The sequence below is a fragment of the Patella vulgata genome, chromosome 3, assembly GCF_932274485.2.
Source record: "Patella vulgata chromosome 3, xgPatVulg1.2, whole genome shotgun sequence".
Taxonomy (NCBI): Eukaryota; Metazoa; Mollusca; class Gastropoda; family Patellidae; genus Patella; species Patella vulgata.
The window spans coordinates 50,244,025-50,263,683 of NC_065881.2; the positions used below are offsets into that span (position 1 = coordinate 50,244,025).

At 35.6% G+C, this 19,659-nt stretch overlaps 1 protein-coding gene across 1 annotated transcript in view; it reads left to right on the plus strand.

Annotated features, from left to right (window-relative positions):
- The window catches only part of LOC126815383 (sarcoplasmic calcium-binding proteins I, III, and IV), a 36,220-nt gene extending 17,760 nt beyond the window's left edge, over window positions 1-18,460 (plus strand). Inside the window, exons 3-7 of the mRNA XM_050540998.2 lie at window positions 11,571-11,623; window positions 14,875-14,985; window positions 15,510-15,642; window positions 16,949-17,046; window positions 17,633-18,460. Of these exons, the coding sequence (XP_050396955.2) occupies window positions 11,571-11,623; window positions 14,875-14,985; window positions 15,510-15,642; window positions 16,949-17,046; window positions 17,633-17,746 (509 nt within the window). The 3' untranslated portion in view covers window positions 17,747-18,460. The remainder of the gene's footprint in view (window positions 1-11,570; window positions 11,624-14,874; window positions 14,986-15,509; window positions 15,643-16,948; window positions 17,047-17,632) is intronic.
- Window positions 18,461-19,659: the final 1,199 nt, after the last annotated feature.

Below are 19,659 nucleotides of genomic sequence, written 5' to 3' on the forward strand. Positions count from 1 at the left end.
TTTGTTTGGAAGGATTAAACAGAAGTCAGTAGAACACAAACTCGGTCCTATCTCAACAATGGCTTTATCTAGCGACTTTCTTGGGTTTTTCGCATTTTTAATTTTGCTCTTGGTTTCTACCAGAATGGTATTGACCAAGAAATCGCATGTCCTATTGAGGAGGAATTGTCCTGGTCATCCATGAACAACCTCTGGTTGTGAGTGGGGAATTGAGTGGAACATCACCAGTGTAGTAATCTTCATCTATGTCCGCTATAGCCGGCACTGCATCTTCCACGTATATTCAGATATTATTAAGTGTGGAATGTTACAGTGAAGGTAACATGCCAGGATGTTGAAAGGGCGATGAACCATTATCAGAGACTTAATACTCACATGGAATTTCTTACAAAGTAATCATTGCTTGTTGACACTCTGATCAGCGCACCCGATGATCCAATGGCAAATCTCAGACAATTCTTTAGAGGTTATAGAATATGATTGTGTGTATAGTAGAAGGATTATGTGCGCTTTTGTTTGTTAATGTTAACTTGGTTCACTAATAATGTCTAAACAATCACTTGTCATCACTTAGTGCCAATTGGACAGGTAAAGCAATAATGATAAAACTATGTGAACAATATGAAGAAGAAACCGTATGTCATTAATTAACAGAAAACAGCATGTAGTAATTAATGCTGCAAATCCATTCCATATGTATCAATGTATGTAATATACAACGCAGTTTTTTTTTATAAATATTATTAGGAAATTATTCTCGTAAACCATGGACATTATGAAGATGTGCATGATGTAATACAATCGACGACTTCTATTGGGGGAATGCTTACTAGTACGCGGGTGCACTAGGTCGCGGGTGAACTAGTCCGCCGATTATTGACATTTTTTCGACTGATGACCACATGTTGTAATACCAGCCCGACAATGCAATGTAATACACCAACCCTGACAATGGTATGTACGCAACACACCCACACTGACAATGGTATGTAACCATTTTCCCACGAATTGATTGAATTCAATATTATTAGAGTGGATCGGTAGCGCCGCTATCCGTTCGTTCGTTCGTTTCTGGAGTTTTACGTCCACTTCCACCTAAGGTGATATCGTAGACAAGCGCTATCCGGGCAAAGTTTCCCCTTAGTACACTGTATAGCGCGTGTCCGTCTTCATTAGCCCACTCGGAGCTAACAATAGACTTTTCTGCGCCAATCGGACGGTTGAATAGGCGTCATACACTATGGAGAGTGCTATGAAGGAAATTTTCTAGGAACAGTGGCATTTCTCCATCGAATTCCAAATGTGAAGGGTTCTTTTATGTGCACGCCAACGAAAAAAAGGGCAATTAACCGATTTCAAAACATCTGAATCAAAACATGACACGCCGACTTCGAAAGTTTAATCATTCCCCCCTGTCTCGTAAATGATGAACCGTAACTGCATTTTCATCTACATTTATTATGCAGACGTGAACCTGCACATGGCTTTATAAGGAGACAAAACGTTCAACTTATACAAGGGTGTGGCCATGTATTCAACATTAAAGTCACAACACACTAGAAGAAGAGTTAAATATATATATATAATGTACTATCTACTTTTATTAAAACCATTTTTGGTCCATGAATTATTCGTATAGATTTAGGCCTGATGACTATTTAACGTTAACATGTGTATGATAGATAGGCTAAGGCAATATTTATTAATTCTTGTTCATAACAGATAGCCCATTCTTCTTTAGTTTTTTTTTTAAATCACATATTGATGACCTTCTGATATCCAATATTTAAGATAAAATAAACATTTTACAATTGGTACACGAATCGTTTACCATAATGCGTTTCAGCGCTATTTGTAATAAGGGACTCGAAAAACGAGGCTATGCATATTCTACAAGTATTGTCAAACGGTGACGCTATATTCTTATCTGGAGAGCATGCCCAATAAATACTATCGGCGTAGACTGGAATAACCAGACGCTAGAGATTGAAATTTGATTGAGAATACTGGCGTATTTCGCCGAACCTAACTGATTAGAAATTACAGTAAAAACTGAAACGATTGGATGTAAATCAATTTATATACATTCATATTATATTATTGTATGCGTTGCGACCCATTTGTGTCAATTTCTAGGTCCCAAATATTAACGACTTAGCTCCTTTAAATAAGACAAGCCTTATCCTGAAATTAGTGTTATTGGAAAGCGATTATTTATTTTTGACTGCCATAGCTTCATTATTAAATTCGATATTCTTACATCGGTATCTTGGGAATTCGAAACCTTTCTTGCTTTTAAAACATTCTGCTGGTTTACGACCACGTAAGAGATTTACATTAGTACAAAGACGTAATCATTATATCTTTACAGGACTGTAATTGATACTCCTCCCTACATAACTGAGATTTTTTACTACCTATACCTATTAAATCTAATAGTGCTGTATAATCGTATTATGGATAATACTCTTCCTCATCTGTAAGTTGATGAGATATATGAAATATTCGTGGGAAATACAATTAAGAGCGCGTTGCCTATTTTTGGCTACTGTTTCACGAGGGATTACACCATGAAGTATGCGAATAATTAATAAAGTAAAATCATCTTTTCGTTTTGGTTTAGCACACGGTGCAATAACCTGAAATCTACGAAAAGAACACAGGTGTGAACTTGATTTTTATTTAGTTGTGCATGTAGATTAACAAAATGGAAGTGCACATAGAAAGAACACACTTTATGTGTGCCTGAAGTCAGTATTTAAACATGATATAATACCTAATATACATCAACAACTGGCCTATTTTTATTCACGGGATTCAATTAGCATGGTAAATCTTACTTCTTCACAGCTTTACCTACAAAATCCTTGAAAACGTACTATGAACTGCATCACATGTGGCACGGGCATTACATCCGAGGAGTTTATTTTTAAAACATGCGTCCTTTTCGCGGTGCCATTTTCATCCAACAGAATAGAAGTGCGAAAAATAATGATTTTATAGTGCAGGCAGCATGGGTGATAAAATCAAGTTTGGATTTAAAAATGCTAGCGTCAGTACCACACAAGATGCAGCGATAAACCAAAACTCACCATTGCGTTACTTCAAAGGGGGATGAATATCAGAGCCGTCGCCCGAAGGTTTGGATGCCAGTAAACTACTATCCTGATACTGACCAATCGTTTCGAGCAGACAGCGCCCATTAGAGGTCAGTCAAGACTGGCACATTGTCCGGCAACATCCCACGCTGCCAGCTTTTCGTACTGCTATCGTTCTGTCTCAAAGCAGCTACTGATTTCTGATTTTGCCACTCATGCCTGCCTATCACTGTAAAGTAAAGTAAAGTTGTGGGTTGCAGTTGCTTTATATAGCCTACAATCATGCCGAAAACCAGTCAGTTGCATATTGTCTCGCCAACACTTCCAATCAAATCAGTGGTGAGTTTACATTAGAATATAATTCAGATAAAACTGATGTGAAAATTTTGGACATTTCTATAACTTATACTTTGTTCTAATCATCTTGCCATGTTTGAAGGTGGTAGTATAGTAGTCTTCGCTTTAAAGAAAACTAATTTATAAAAGTTTAAAAATTACAGTTTTAGCCACAAAGCCATGCAACATTGACAGAGTTGGTTCGGTTAATTTTATAACCCATGTCCACACTATTCATAGTGTTACTCTATGCAGTTAGATGTGTCCTTTGTATTCGCAAAGGTGTATTTATTCTTCCTTGAACACCTGATTCAACTTCTCTTTAACATGCTCTCTGGGCAGTTCACCTAATGTTAATGTACTTCTGTACATAGCTTACGTTTTTGTAATGAAAAGGAACATTTGTTTTTTTGTAACATTATTTTAAATAGGTTTTTCTTGCAATTTGTTTGATGGGATTATTACAATATGTACTTTATTATTACTCAGTGGAAATTACCACGGGTAATATTACAGGATATTTCAATATAAATACAAATAACTGTCACCATTCTTGTTTTCTCATTATTGGTATTGGTTGCAAATCTATGTAAGTTTTTTTCCTGTCTGGATGTGAGGCTATGAGTAGAAAGGTCAAACGGAAATAATAAGACCTGTCCAGTTGCTGACCGGACATTAGAACGTGTCGGATCAATCGTAGATGTAAAGGTATACGTCTAACGTCTTGATAATCAACGACCAACATACGGTTGATCATATTGATAAACGTTTTCACTCTAATATCGTTGAATCTGAGAATATAAATCAGTTCATTTGTACTATTAGATTAAAGACATGGTCATTCATTAATTTTTCATGCTAAGAGTCATTGACTTCATGGGTCTAGAATGTAAATGTCAACACAGAAAGCCATCTAATATCAGTTAAGGTAATCACCGGTCATCTTAGTAAAACTGACACGCCAATGGAAACAAACACCACAAGTCAGGGATCCATGTATACAAATAATGACAGCTCATAATTATAATCATAATAATAGTCTATTCACAACTACATGTTACAACAAATAAATAAAATATTAGACATTTCACGGTGTGATGCATTATTATATCTAATTTGCATTCGACTTCTGACATCTAGATTCATACCATCGATTTAGTTGACTCTAAGTAGTGGTAGGTGTAATGCACGAGGTGGGAAATGTGTACTCTTTCGAGATCACTTAATAACACGAGAAGACTTCTCATAAGATGGGATCAAATATCTATACAATACTTCTGTACTGGAATCAAGAGTTCCTCACAGCGGCTTACCCTTTTTTTTGTTACATACACATACTCATAAACGCAGAAATTAATTAGGGTTTCTGCTTAGTTGCTGCAGTGCGTAGTGTGGTCCCCCTGTACTTACTGTTGGACTGCCATGTTGGACACATTATGAATCCTAACATGACAGAAGAGTACAAACGAGCATTCCATTGCAACGCGCTCGTCAATTGAAACTCGTTATAATTTCGCAAATACAAAATCCATCTTACTCCATTGAATTATAGCAAATGGTTTCCGAAAGGTTGTTAAATTAAATAACTTACTACAACATTTATTTCCATAGAAAAGAAGTGTCGTTTAAAGTGACACTATATTATTTATAAAAGATTTCATTCGGTGTCTGTAGTACAGAAGTTCTCAGTAATAAAGTATCTGCAATGATAGGAATATTTTCTTTTAGCGTTATTGTAAAATAACATTAACACCAAATCAAATTCTGGTTTCCTTGGTAACTGAATAAACATTGTAATATTTTTCTCGGCAAAAAAGCAAAAGTAGCTAATAATTTAGGCTTAATTTATTGATTTCTGTAGTTATTAGTTAGGATATGATTTATATAATAGAACGAGCAGCTTAAAATATAATGTTCACAATGATCCGTTTTACTATATAATATGATCTTTAGAAGTGTCTGCATGGTAATATGAACTAAGTAGGGGATTATCCCGCTTGCTAATAGCTTGTAATCGCTGATTGATTAACTGTTGTAAAAGGAATGAAAGATATTCTGGACACGACAAAAATTTCATAATTTGAATAAATTGTTGTATATTTTTGTAAGACAAGGACGCTATCAATATAAATAGTGCCAACGCCATACAAGATACTTTTGATACTGGTTTTATAAACCTCTGGTGTTATTCCTTATTTGAGGAATTCGCATAGCTAGCATGTTTTATTCGCCCAGATTTTAATTTGGTCATAAATATCCGTCTACATTACTTGTTCGTAAAATTGAATTGAAGCAGCCGCTTGATTTTTAACATTTTTCAATAACATCCCAGACTTATACCCTTTTGTTACAAAAACTTATTAGCGCTGTACAGGTAGCAAATGTGAACATTAACCTACCTTTCAGAAATTTATATTGCTTGTCTATTCAGTTCATGGGAAGACTATTGTTGTTTTTCAACGATTTTCGCTCATAACGCCCAGGGTCATTCCCCTCTGTTGACACCATCGGTCTTTCGTTTATATTTCTTGTTAGTACACTAAGAGGCTACAATCAATAATAATCCCTTGGGTTACGCCCCTTTACAACCAAAGTTTGTTAGAAATATAGGTTGCAATTATTGACAAATCTTTCTGGAATTTATAGTGGTTGTCTACCATAGTCGGTGTAGATGGAGTACGTTAAACCCCATTTCATTTCACTATCAAACTGCATGAAGTAACACTGTGGATTTTCAACCATTTTCGATATTAGTTTAAGGTTATTTCCCTTTGTTTATAAATATTATTAGCTCCTTAAAGGCTTCAAGCTATGTCTGTTCTTTTAATAAACAGTGATATCAAGTCTTCATCAAACTGAATTAAATTCTTTGAATAAGGTAGTAAAACATTATGTATCGAAAGAATCTAATTAAAGTCAAATGTCAGTTACGTTTCATTCTATTTATTGTTGGTATACGGGCCTTCGTTTTATGGTACGTATACGAGTGGGTCTTGTTAGATTAAAATGAAACGGGGTTTTGAGTCCAACCTTTCTTCACCGACTGGATCAATGAAGATGAGAGCGCGGCAGTGTCCTATGAGGGAGATTTTGCCTGGGCAGAGAATGTGTATTATGCGTAGCTCGGTTCTCGTTGTATGGTGCGGTTACTATTAGACCTATTGGCTGAATCAGATTGGATATTATAATAACAATGATAAGAGTTGGTAGTGTTATATAATTTATAGACTAGTTACACAATAACCAATATTTTTTTATATTTTAAAGTACGGGACTTAATATGCATTAAGCATCCTTATACAACAACACATCACATGTTATGCATTATACGGCATAAAGGAACAGGAAACAAATAAATACATGTCCAAAATTACCATTTTTGTCAAAAATAAAATAAACTTGTTTTATGACACAACGACCACATGTATCTGATGATTCTATCGGTTTGGACTAGGGGGTATTTTTTTAGGACTTGTGTAGCATTGAAGTTTGAAGTGTTGTAATAGCTAAAGCATTATTTAATGATTATTTAGTTTGAATACGAATTTTTCCCTACCTGTGGTTTCTGTGCCAAAGGGAAACATGAGCAAATGAGCTTGTTGGTAACTTTTTAAAGAAAAAAAAATCTTTCTTATGAGCTTGGATTGTCATTTAGTTGCCTCTAGCTTATTTTCGTCTAGAGAACAGTGTAATCTACATCAATAGTGACAAATCCTCACTGAAATACTGCCATTAAATGGAATGAATTGGTAGGGGTTTACATTGTATCGACATAGGCAATTATGGAGCTGAAGAATTCTCCCACACCATAATTTATCGACAACATGGTATGATCGAGATTGATCATGAAAAGTCTAGCAGACAATTCTTTTGTTTAGAACAGATAGTTTTTTTTTTCACCAAAATCAGCTTAGAAAACGAATTTAGGAATTAGAAGGGTGATATTGTGCAATAGATATATCCTGGGATCATTAGCTTAATATTCCCCACGAAAGTTTTATTGAATTACGTACCAAGATTTTAGAACACCGCAGGACCCACTCTCTGTTTCAGGCCGATTCCACCCCGCACCATTATGCTTGGACCTCCCCATGAGTCTCGTTCCATGACACATTGGTCAGAATAACGCTAGCCACGTCGACGCCATATTCTGGTCCTGCCATCTGCAGTTGATACGCAGTACCGACTCTCATCTGTGAACAGAATAATTCTCCATTGCCTGTGTCGCCAGTTCTGGTGTTGCTGGGCATACTGTAGACTTTCACGTCGATGGCGAGGGGGTAAGGATCGGTCCACGGCAATGGATGTTCTCTCTGCTGAGACGTCGGCGCACTGTATCGGTACTGATGGGTCTTCCGTATGTTCCCACTGCCTGACGTGCTGCCTCAGATGCCTGTGTGAAGGGATTCTGCCACGTGATGTCGCACAACATGGCGGTCTTGTCGCCTTGTGTTAACCCTTGGTCTACCAGTTCGGGGGCGATCATCCGTGGTGTTGGTGGCCCGAAAGCGTTGCTGAAGCCTGTAGATGGTCGGAACATTGACCTGGAAGTGTTTGGCAACGGTTTGGGCAGTGTGGTCAGCGTCGAGTCTTCCAAGCGCCTGAGCAGTCGAGAGTCGTGGCATGCTGCTGACGTTGTAGTGTGAATGATTCAACCAGGTATGGGGTGAACAGCACGTGCAGCATGAGTTACATGAAAATCATGGAGAACACATTGAGAACACATTACCATCTCAGAAGTCAGGTTGCTTTTTTGTGAACAATTCTGTGTTTGGGAAGGAACCTTTATTGCTCAGGTAAAGTTGGACATGCGGTCACAAATATACAATAAAAACATTTTGCAAGTTTTATGCAATGCATCTATTCAGAGTAACATACCAACCTGACGTTTATTTTGCTGCTTAGTATATATATGACAATTTTCAGCCAGTCATAATTGAGGAAGTTTGTGCTACAATAAGCTTATTACTTCCTTGTTATGAAGAGGGCTACAACAAACATCCTTAGAATTACAGACTTTCCTGTAGAAAGCCGTAAACAATATATATGTTTCTATCTATCACACGTTATTCTTTAAGGGTGTAGACAATGACCTTGGTCGTTCAAAATGCAGCCTAAAATATAATATTATCTGCTTTTGTTTCTTTAAAAGTAACTACAAAAATTGTCATACAATAGGAGCACTGAAGCTAAGATAAACCATGACTTTAAGTGTTTTACTTTTATACAAGAAAAAATTTTCAGATTACAAAATTTATCATAAATGGTATAACATAATTTAAAATAAATTTGTATTCACCTTAAGAGACTGGATAATTTCAATTTTTTACTCTCTTGTATCCCTCGTGCATTCATTGATTTTATGTAAAATGCAAACATGGCAAATTTCTACAGCTTAAAAAATCAAGCCAAACTATCATATAACAAGGCAAAATTGGAATAACAAATCACCCACCAAGTTAAACAGGCTTGTATTACTACTTCTCCTTGTAAAATGCATAATTTAAATACTATGAATAACTGCAACAACATCCATGTGGGCTGCACAAATCAAAAACATACAATAGAGCTCACTAAGTATCTGTTATATTCAAGCTTTGAGTTCGAGAAGGTGTTTTCGGTATGCCCGCTTGCTTAACGGTGCCGGATTTAGATTAAGAAATGTCATAGGATTTTTCACTTAAGAGCCCCCCCCCCCCTTCCAACTCCTTACCATCACGACTAAAGGAAGACGAAAGTCTTAGTGTTTTTAAACTGCACAATTAAGCAAAGCCGAAGCTGGTGACGAATGTTTAAGACTACAGTGATTGTAACGAAGGTTGGGGCCCAATCTGATTAAAACACAGATCCTATTTCGTTTCGGTTTTTATAGTTCAAAATTTCGTTTTACTTGTCATTACTACACTAGGATCTGGAAGAGTTGTTATATTACCGGCGTTTTGGCTGGAGTGAGGGATAAGCCAATGAAACGGTCTGTAACGGCGACTTCTTGGCGAGCCATGCACGGAACTGTAAGTAACCACTAGAAACGTCAACGCTGATTGATTAATCAATGTCTGACGCCATAGGTCAAAAGCCGCTCGTGCGACCCCTGACGCGACCTACCAGTACAACTTGTCAGATCTTCATGTAGTGTAGGCCATCGAAAGTATAAAAAAACGAAACGAAATATAAATCTGGATTTTAATCAGATTGGTTGAGGCCAGTGTCAAAAGTATTATACATCTTGACTTCAGCCTGCCAAACTTGCAGATAAATCCGGCACTGCTGCTTAACATCATGGGTTTTCTCCTTGCTTAAAGCTCCCTACCCACTCACAGCTAAAGGCATACGCGGGAAAACGAATTACGGAAATAGAAGCAAACAAAAACATACATTGAACTGATAATGTTTCCTAACATTTTGCTATCTAAATATTTTTTTGTTACTCTGAAGTCCACTTTGCACTTTGTTTAAAGTTTATGATATTTTTTAATATGGAAGTGGAAAACATGACATTATTTTTTTGTTGAATGTTTTAAAAAGAGAGGGAGAGAGTTGTGGGGGCGGAGAAAACCCACGAGGTTGAACAGGAGACCCTATTTCTTGCCACGTACAACCGGAGAATCGAAACCACGCCAGTTGGCTCAACGACAGACCTTATGATACAACGCGGACAGGGACGAAGGTGGGGTGGTGGGGGTGTTTAGAAATGTACCCTCAAATTTCACCGACACTCCAAGCAGATCATCTGGAATCATGCGACGATTTTACTCATGAGCCAAGTGTCACTACATCACGCAAACAGAATACTTATTTTTCTTCGTAGAAATGTATTTATAGACTATTTCTGACAAGTAGTCGCTTGTATGTAAGTGTATATATACGAGTTCTATAGACAAGTATAGGTCTATCATAATATATTTTACAGATTCTTAATGTCACAAGAGATTGTAAGCTGTTCAATAACACGATGTCTGCGAGTTGGTAACCAGCCCGTTTCATATCGTTTCGTTGATTTTACTATTTCGAGTTGTCAAGGTGATTTGTAGTGGTTCTGTAACAGACGACAATTTCCCTGAAATAAAAAAAAATAAAAAAATTGTTTCTGGCTTGTCATCAGCGATTCTACATAGACCAAGGAAAAAGAAGTCCGACTAATTAGTCTCATATTGTCACATATTTCGCAAGTTGAATCGCCAGTAATGGCTAAAATATTAAACACATTAGTTGTAGCTATTGATCGCTAGTAAGGATTATCTAAAGAAATATACTATTGGTTCCATCTGTGAATCTCTAAGTATATTGTTCAGAAGAGACTTAAAATGGCCATTTTGCCATTAATGGTTACTTTTGTGAACTAAGGAGAGCCTGTCTGACTCTCATTGAGTAAGGGCTCGCTATAACCAGGAGGTCAGCGGTTCGATTCCGGTGTTAGCCGAGACATTTCCCCTGGATTTTTCAGCGTGGTATCCCCCTTTTCAGTGGTGCAGGACGGATGGCCTGGTAAAGACAGACCGAGGTCCTGTGTACACGTAAAATAAACCCTAAGAAATACCCCCACCCTCCATAGCACACTAGATTTCGTACGCCCGTTTCATTGATCCAGTCGGTGCAGAAACCTATGACGATGATAGACTCCATTTGATCCATTTTGTGAAATAAGTAGTATGATATAAGTTCGTAACGCCTTAGCAAGAGTAGTGTCTCAATCGTCATAAATAGTGTGTATACAAAATGTATATTACAAAATGTATATTTTAAATGGAAAAATACTAATACACTGTATCGTTTAAAAAAGCCTTTTCAAAACAAGTTTCATGCTATACTTTCGGGATCAAAAATGATTGGAAATTTTAAACTGTGTAAATATAATTCATTTCATTCTATGAAACATCAAAACGGTATCAACGAACCTATCTTACATAGTTTCCAACGAAATATACCCTTTAAATGTCAGCACATTATTATTTGCAGTTCAGTTTGGGCGATCACGAAAATACGTTTCCAAATTTAACAATAACAAGCTACAGTGGCCTATCTAATAGTTGCTCAAAACTATATATCTAAAGGAAAAGAATATCCTTCACATAATATAGCAAAAATAAAATGATTATTTTCTCCATGATCATAAATTTTTTCTCAATTATTTTTCAGATACAAATAAAGATGGTGTAATAGAAAAATGTGATTTTGAAGAAGCAGCACAGGTTAGTTTACTTTCTGGTTGTAATCATGAATTCAAAAGCAAACAAGTAGGAGCGTGCTATATGGACCAAGAACAGAGCACGACGTCATCGCAGCTATCTTGGAATAGTCAAAAATGGAAGTCGGTCAATCAATGCACAATATTGTCCAATAAACAAGCATGGAACGTATCATGTCGATTCAAAAATCAATTACATAATCAAGAATATAAATATCACCTTTTATAGTCCGCATTTAGTATCTGTCAGTTTAATGAATGTATGTCTTTAAATAGGCTAGGTTTTTTTAATATGCTTTTATTCAAAATTAGCTACGTTTATTTTCTTGGTGAACGTGGTAATTTCCTATTTAAAATATCACTTAGATAACTTTAATAGATATTGTACTGTCATATCATACATCATAGAAATTACTGGCACCAAAATAGATTTAATACGGAAGTCTGCTTTAATTTCAATACTATTATTAGTCTATTTCGGGTGTTATCAATGTCAATTTTTGAAATAAGTTTCTTGATTATTTAAAAATGATTGTGTTGCGTCCGGATAAAAGTAACCGATCATAAGCTTATAATTACCTGTAAATTAAGTGACTTAAAGCAAATGAACTGACCTCCTCTTGTTATGTTCAACCTCGCAGTTAATGTGTAAACATCCCATCTTTGATTAGAACTAAACAGATTTCAAATAGAAGCATATTCGTGGCACGGTGTTAAGTTAATTTTTAAGTCGTGATTAGAACAATTATACGCCTTTATAAACCTGTAACGGTAAATCTTTTTGATCTTTGGGGTATATTCTATGCCCGGAATAACTTGCGGTCTGAAAGGCTTTGTATACGGGGAAATTTGGGCTTATTCTTCTGAAAGTTTTTCTTTAAACCTGTACCGGGTTATTCTTCCAGGGTAGGTTATAAGGTTTTTCTTACGGGTATTCTTGGATATTCTTGGATATGGCCTCGGTTTTTCTTTTTCTCGGGTTATTTTCTTCACTCTTTCTTTCCCCAGCATAACCTCAGACTCGTGCTTTATCCTACACATAAACAACGGATGTGATGTCAACAGATTTGTTGCACCCAAAGAAGAGATTTTCATATTTACAGTCATTGTAATATGCCATCGTTACCGAATTCCAGATCATTTGCAAGGCGGAACAAACTGTTAAAGCACTCGAAACCTGCCAAATTTCTCTTGGGAACCTGTTAATTAGAGCTTTTTTATGCACCGGCATTTACTTAATAAAAGAGACAGTAATGGGAGATATATAAAGTGGCTGGGATCTCAAAATCCTGCTTGATCTGTTAAAATACTACACGTGTAAATTATTCTAGTGGACACGTTATACCTTGTTGAGGTCTTATTTTAGAATTTTTATCATACCAAACCTCATAACCTGTTTGAGGATATTTTCACATATGCATTGTACATGTATGATGTAGTTAAAGGGCTTACCTTTCTTCCTCTAATAGTTCAAAAACAGATAATGAAAATTGCATATATTGAAAATATTCGTCAAATTACTTTATTCTGGGCAAAGTTATGAGTGTTTGCAAATTTGACAAGATAGCCTCGATTGTCAAGTACCATTGCTTCGATAATAAACAAAATTTCGATTTTCTATGTTAACGTTACATCATTTAATTGCGCGGGTGTTCTAAACCATTCAATATCAAAGCCACCTGAGAGTTGATTGTGGGCCTGTCGTGCGAATAACTGTCTAAATAATAATTTATTACATTTGAAGCCAGAAAAAAGAACCGCAATGGGCAGATTTAGATCGTACTAAATGCATCTTTAATGGTAAAGTGTACTTAACAAAATGACAGCAACGGTAATTAAACGTCGAATTTCATGATATTTTTTTTTTTTTTTAAACCCCAACCTTATATCATTTTAAAAGTTTCGTCAAGAACTCTGTGCTTTAAAATGACAAATCAGATGTCTTTAAAGTTTTCCCTTGCATGTTGTTCACATGTATTATACACCAACACATTAATGCTGCAATGTTTCGATTTGTTGACTTTGTTTCATTGTCAGTATTGTTTAAACGTGGGCCTATATTATCCGGGAAAATGATTTGTGATTTAAACTTCCTGGGCAGTTAAAACTTCAAATACCATTTAACTGAACAATAATCTTCACTTCAAGGGGGTTAACAAGAAATTTAATAATGGGGCATAACTCTGGAAGTTGTGATTAAATATCGCTGAATATGTACTGTGAAATTCACGTTTTGTGGGATAAGAGGTTAAGGGTATACACTATTTGAAACCCCAGCGGCGCGAAAACAAAGTAAAAACAAACCTCGCTATAATTAATTTGTTCTTGGAAATTCGTTTTTTATTGTTTTGAAAAACAGTGGGGTTTCTGAAGTCGATAGAAACGTCCGATTATTTGAACTCCTTCTCTGTATTAACTAGCAGATACAGTACGTACAGTATATAAAATTTCGATTTTGCTTGAAGAATAAAACAACCATAACGCTGAGGTGAAGGTCATAATAAGATAAAAATATGTAAAAAAAGGAATACTTCCCGTTGGTTTTATTCAATACAGGTTATAATTTGTCAAGTAACTTACTTCACAATAATTGCGAGGTTAGTTCGTTCTTATGAATGGTAATTCCGACCAGAAACACTTCTTTATGACATAAGTCGTCAATTGAGCATTATCCTAACTATTTGTGACCTCGGTTAATAACGACCCGGTGTGTTTTGATGGAAATCTATTTTTGGAAACACAACGCATGAATTAATAATTTGTATGTATCTCTTAAAAATCTATCCATTATGTCTTGAAGGAACAATTTTTCCTAATCTTTCTACAAAAAGGTAAATGTCATGGAAAATTAATTACTCACAGTTTCTGTTACAAAGAAAAACCTACAGTCTAGTTTCCTGTTATATAGCACATCTTAATAGACGTTTCAACAATAAAACATACTGTGGAAAATAATATGAATTGGTACATAACTGTGTCATGCCATTTGAAAGAAAGAACTAAAAGTAAAGAACATATATTTTCATCATTTTAAAGATTAAACATCTATCCTTGTTTCAAATCTATATTCATTATCGCGCGCCGAACAAATATACGGGGGGGGGGGGGTCGGTGTATGGGCTTCGTCTGTCCGTCCGTTCGTCCGTAAAACTTAGCCTATGGTGTCTTGGTCTTCTTCGTTTAAGATTGTATCCAGGATTTTGCAATCACCAGCCAAATTACTCTACTCCAATGGTTTTATATTATATTTTACAGAAAGTATGTAATTTACATCACTGGAAACAAGGGGGTGATAAATATAAATCAGCTGAAGCTACACTTAGTTCTATCTGGGGCGGTTTAAGAAAATTTGCAGATAAAAACGAGGTATATTGAATTGTGTGTTATGGTTACATAAATTTTTTTGGTGGTACTAAGCTATGTAACATTGGTTTTCTTTTACTTGCAAGCTATTTGACAAAAGGGTTTCATTTTGGAACATCTAGTACCAGTTTTCAAGTGGTGGCTCATTGACTATGTCACTGAAATCTGTCCCGGTGTTGACCGATAAATTTCGTCCGGATTTTCCCTTGTCGATGTTGCAGGTCGGAGGAACTGCAAGGATAAGTTCGTTTAGTTGCTTGGATCGGACGAAAAACGACATAGACCAAGTACTCTTTGGTGTGCACGAAACAGAACCATTGATGAAAAGTACCTGGAAAGCATGCAAATACCCGTCTACATTAGCCATGTTGAAACAGAAAAGTAGGACGTTAAACCCCATTTCATCTCCAAGTCCAAATTTGTATTAAAATAGTCCCAAAATCATTATTTCTTTATACTGATGTTTTGGATTGAAGCATGATCACTATCACCATAACTGTTAATTTAATTGATTCAATTCATTGTAGGATGACCGAGTAACAAAAGATGAATGGATCACCATGTGGGACGATTGTGTTAAAAATTTAGCTGCTGGAAAAGGATTCCCTGACTGGCAAAAAAATTACATGGAATTTATGTTCTTGGCTAATGATACATCAGGTAAGAAATTCAAGAATCGATAGATTGTCTTTTCGAAAAAAGAAGACATTTTAATCTACATTGTATATTGCAACGCTTTTTCATTTGCCCAATTCCTATAATATAAAAAGAAACCACCCCCTTTTAGAACAGCTGGTGACTTAAAACAGTCAGACCTGTTGCTATAAGTTTATTGATAGTGCCAGAGCATAACATAATACTATTTTAAATTATTGATAGAACCAGAGAATAATACTTTTATACTACTGGTAGTGCCAGAGTATTTACATTTCTATACGCTATCGTGTATAGTGTCGTCGTCCCTGTCCGCCCGTTCGTCCACCCATAATGGACAGCGTGCAGGTTACAATTTAGGGTTAGCTCAAAAAGATCTCGGTTCCTTTCAATATTTGCATGTATCAGTCCGTAAGTTCATCGATTATGACCCCTGATTACACGAAAAATCACGTTTTTAGCTTGTGGACACTCAAGAGGTCACAATGGACAGTGTGCAAGTTACAATTTAGGGTTAGCTCACAAAGATCTCGGCTCCTTTCAATAAATGAAATGAAATGAAATGAAATGTTGTTTAATGGCACGCTCCTTTCAATATTGGCATATATCAGTCCGTAAGTTCATAGATTATGACACCTAATTGTACAAAAAAAATCACGTTTTTAGCGTGTGGACACTCAAGAGGTCACAATTTTTATCCAATTTTGATGAAACTTATAATGTATGTTTATAACCCAACGACCTCGGCTCCTTTCGATATTCACGCATATCAGACTGTTACTTCCTGGATCATATCCCCAGATTGTACGAAAAATCACGTGTTTATCTTGTGTTCCCATTAGAGATCAAAATTTTTATCCGATTTTAAATTAGTGTAATTACGCAAATTAGTGTAATAGTATGTAATACCAAGGTTGTTGACCCAGCCCTGACTTTTTAGCTTGTGGAACCTCTAGAGGTCACAATTATAATCTGATTTAGAATTTTAAAAAATGTTTAAATATATCACCGGTACACCATAATGACGGTTGAGTTCGAATTCCGTGGAAATCGGACCTAAACTGTCCGATGAATTGGCCGCTGCACGTACGCTAATAATGTAAAAGTATGCCATAATTTTTTATCTAATTTTGATTAAACTTAAAACGTATGTTTTTATCCCATTGATCTAGGATCCTGTCCATGCCTGTGAGTATCGTGCTGTAACTTCTTGGATTTTGGCCTTTGATCGTGCGTAAAATCGATTTTTTTATAATTTTTCTTGCAAAATGTGGGCGTATCTTACATGGCAACCGCTTGTTATATTTTTTAGGTGATGGTTTTATTGACAAAGAAGAATATATTACTATATACGAACTATTTGGTATTAGTGCAGAATCCGCTGGAGCAGCATTTGATAAACTAGCACAGGTATGTCCAAATGATAATAACAAGGACAATGGATACGAATCAAACATGAAAAATACACTATAAATTCAACACGTTGGGGTCTACTGGTATTCTGAACTTAAATTAATTAAAAGCAGTAATGGAAAGGAAATACGACTTAATCTTTTTTTTGATTATTTAACAGTATGGTAAAATATTATGAAATGTTGGGCGTCTCATTTTGAGATTGAGAAGTTATTTTGTCCATAAGAGAGATTATAGGATTAGATACATTTTGATCATTTAATCAAAGGATACAAAAATATATATGGTACTGCATCTCTTGAAGAGCGCATTTCGTATCAATGAACAGACTATAGACTAGTCACAGCGTGTTAATTATCTAAAAGAAATAGTTTGCTTTCATTTTGGTCAGACGATTTAATTAGGGTGTTTCCACAAAAATAACCCTCATTCAATTTCACAAATATGAATTATAATCCTAATTTAAATAGAAATGTAGAAATTGGGTGGTGAAATATCTGGCACCAAATTTGCAGCTATGAAATTACACATCGAATTTGCTTTAAAACAAACTCAACGACTATTGGTCTCATTGTTATTTCAGGGAACAGACGGTAAAATATCTTGGAATGAGTTCGAATCACTTTGGACAGAATACTTTACATCAGATAACCCTAGTGTACGAGGAAACTTTCTCTTTGGCCAGATTCCAGTTTGAAGTTGACAAGGGAGTCTGAGATTAGGAAAGTCATTCGCCTCCGATCCTTAGACGGATTTTTATAAGGATGATTTTTGTGTGATTCCGTCTATAGAATCCAGATACGCCTGATATTACCAACATATTCAAAGAGAACATAATTAAACTCTCCTGTATATTGGTTATAACCTTGGGAAATAGGCTGTTCATGCTTTGTCTTTTAATTTATACAAATTTATACATTGGAATAATTCATATTTTATATTATAATATTCAGCTTTTATTGATTATTTATCATGAAATAAAACAGTCGAACTCTGATGTGTGACTGGGATAACTGTACATTTGGTGGGAGGGAAAACCCCAATAGTTATTGGCAAGTTTTTAAACAGAATTTATAAAAGTATCTTGAAACATTAAACGCCTTGGTTTGATATGTAATTGGTAGATTTATCAGTTTGTTGGTTATGTTGGTTAACAATATAGTTGTAAATAGACCCCCTATGGAATGAGTCAGAAACAGTATCAGTAGTAGGTAAACTTATTGTTGTAACGTAGATCGAGTTGTGAAAGAGATCAGCGAGGCAGTTGTAATAATATATTTATAATACCAACATTTAAAGAGAAAATCTTTCAACTATTTCTATTTTTCCACCGACTCTTCCTCTTTTGTTCAACATGGTGTACGTTTATGGTCGATGTTATAACTTTTGAATAAAAACCCATTCCACAAAATTCTGCTATTCGTTATTGTTTTTCAGTGATATTTCTCCATTCATTAGAAAGACAGCATTTTTGCCATGGCTACCAGCCTAAAGCATTCTAAAATATGTTTACAAAAGCCACCGAAAAGACTCATAATTCATTGAAATGGCGCCCAGTTATCAGTGGTGGGGATAGTGGGTTGTACTTAAACATGATTCTTAACTGAATTTTATACTTAAATTATATTTCCAAAAATGTCTCTACGACGCTAATGAATTGTTACAAAGCATAACACAAGAAACGGGCGCACAGGGCCGGATTAAGATGGTGGGGGCCCCATCACATTCCAGATGAAACCCGCCCCTTACTGATGAAAGAAAATAATTATGGAGGGAGTTGTAAGAAATGGTTATATCCCGATGGACATCATCTAGGTGCAATATCGACACCCCCTCGATCCACTTCCTGGAAACGATTATCTAGCATTCTGGATAATAAAACTCATTCTTTTTTGTCCATCAATAATTAAAAGGATCCAACCCGTGTCCTGGATGATGCTGACGAATTGTACTCTTCTATGTTGAATATATTCATTTCTTAGATGTGTATTAAAGAATTGTTTCTTCTTTTTACAGTTTTTAACAAATTACGTCAAGTTTTCACAGAATAGCCAGAAAGCATTTGCTTACTTACCTTGAATCCAAAGCTGTATCAAAGACGTAAAAATCCTTGAATGATAACAATTTTATCACAGAAATAGCAAAAAGGCGTCCTTTTTTAATTCCGAAACTGTTAAACTTGTGATATAAAAATAGATTTAACATCATCGGTTTCATTATGGTGTCGATTTAATTGTGGTCAATCTTTCATTTTTTTTTTTTGTATTTACGATAATTTGTCGTTTTTGTCGACAAATTGTGGAATGGTTTCCCAAGCCAGTGATGGCTGTATTTTAACAGAATCTTGATATTGAGAGTGTGTGTGTGGGGGGGGGGGGGCAACTTTTAAAAAATTTTTCGATATGGAGGCTTTTCGGCAATCGCAACACAAACAACAAGCCGGCAAAAAATCGTATTGTTGTAATTTAAACCGTTGAAGATCTATTGGCTAAAACAAAGTTCCCTGGTACTATTGTTTTCTTACTAAGAATCACCTCGATTGTCACTGTGCTTCGGTGAACAGAACTTCAAGAAGCGAACTAGCTGTATTGAGAATGTCAGAAATGAATT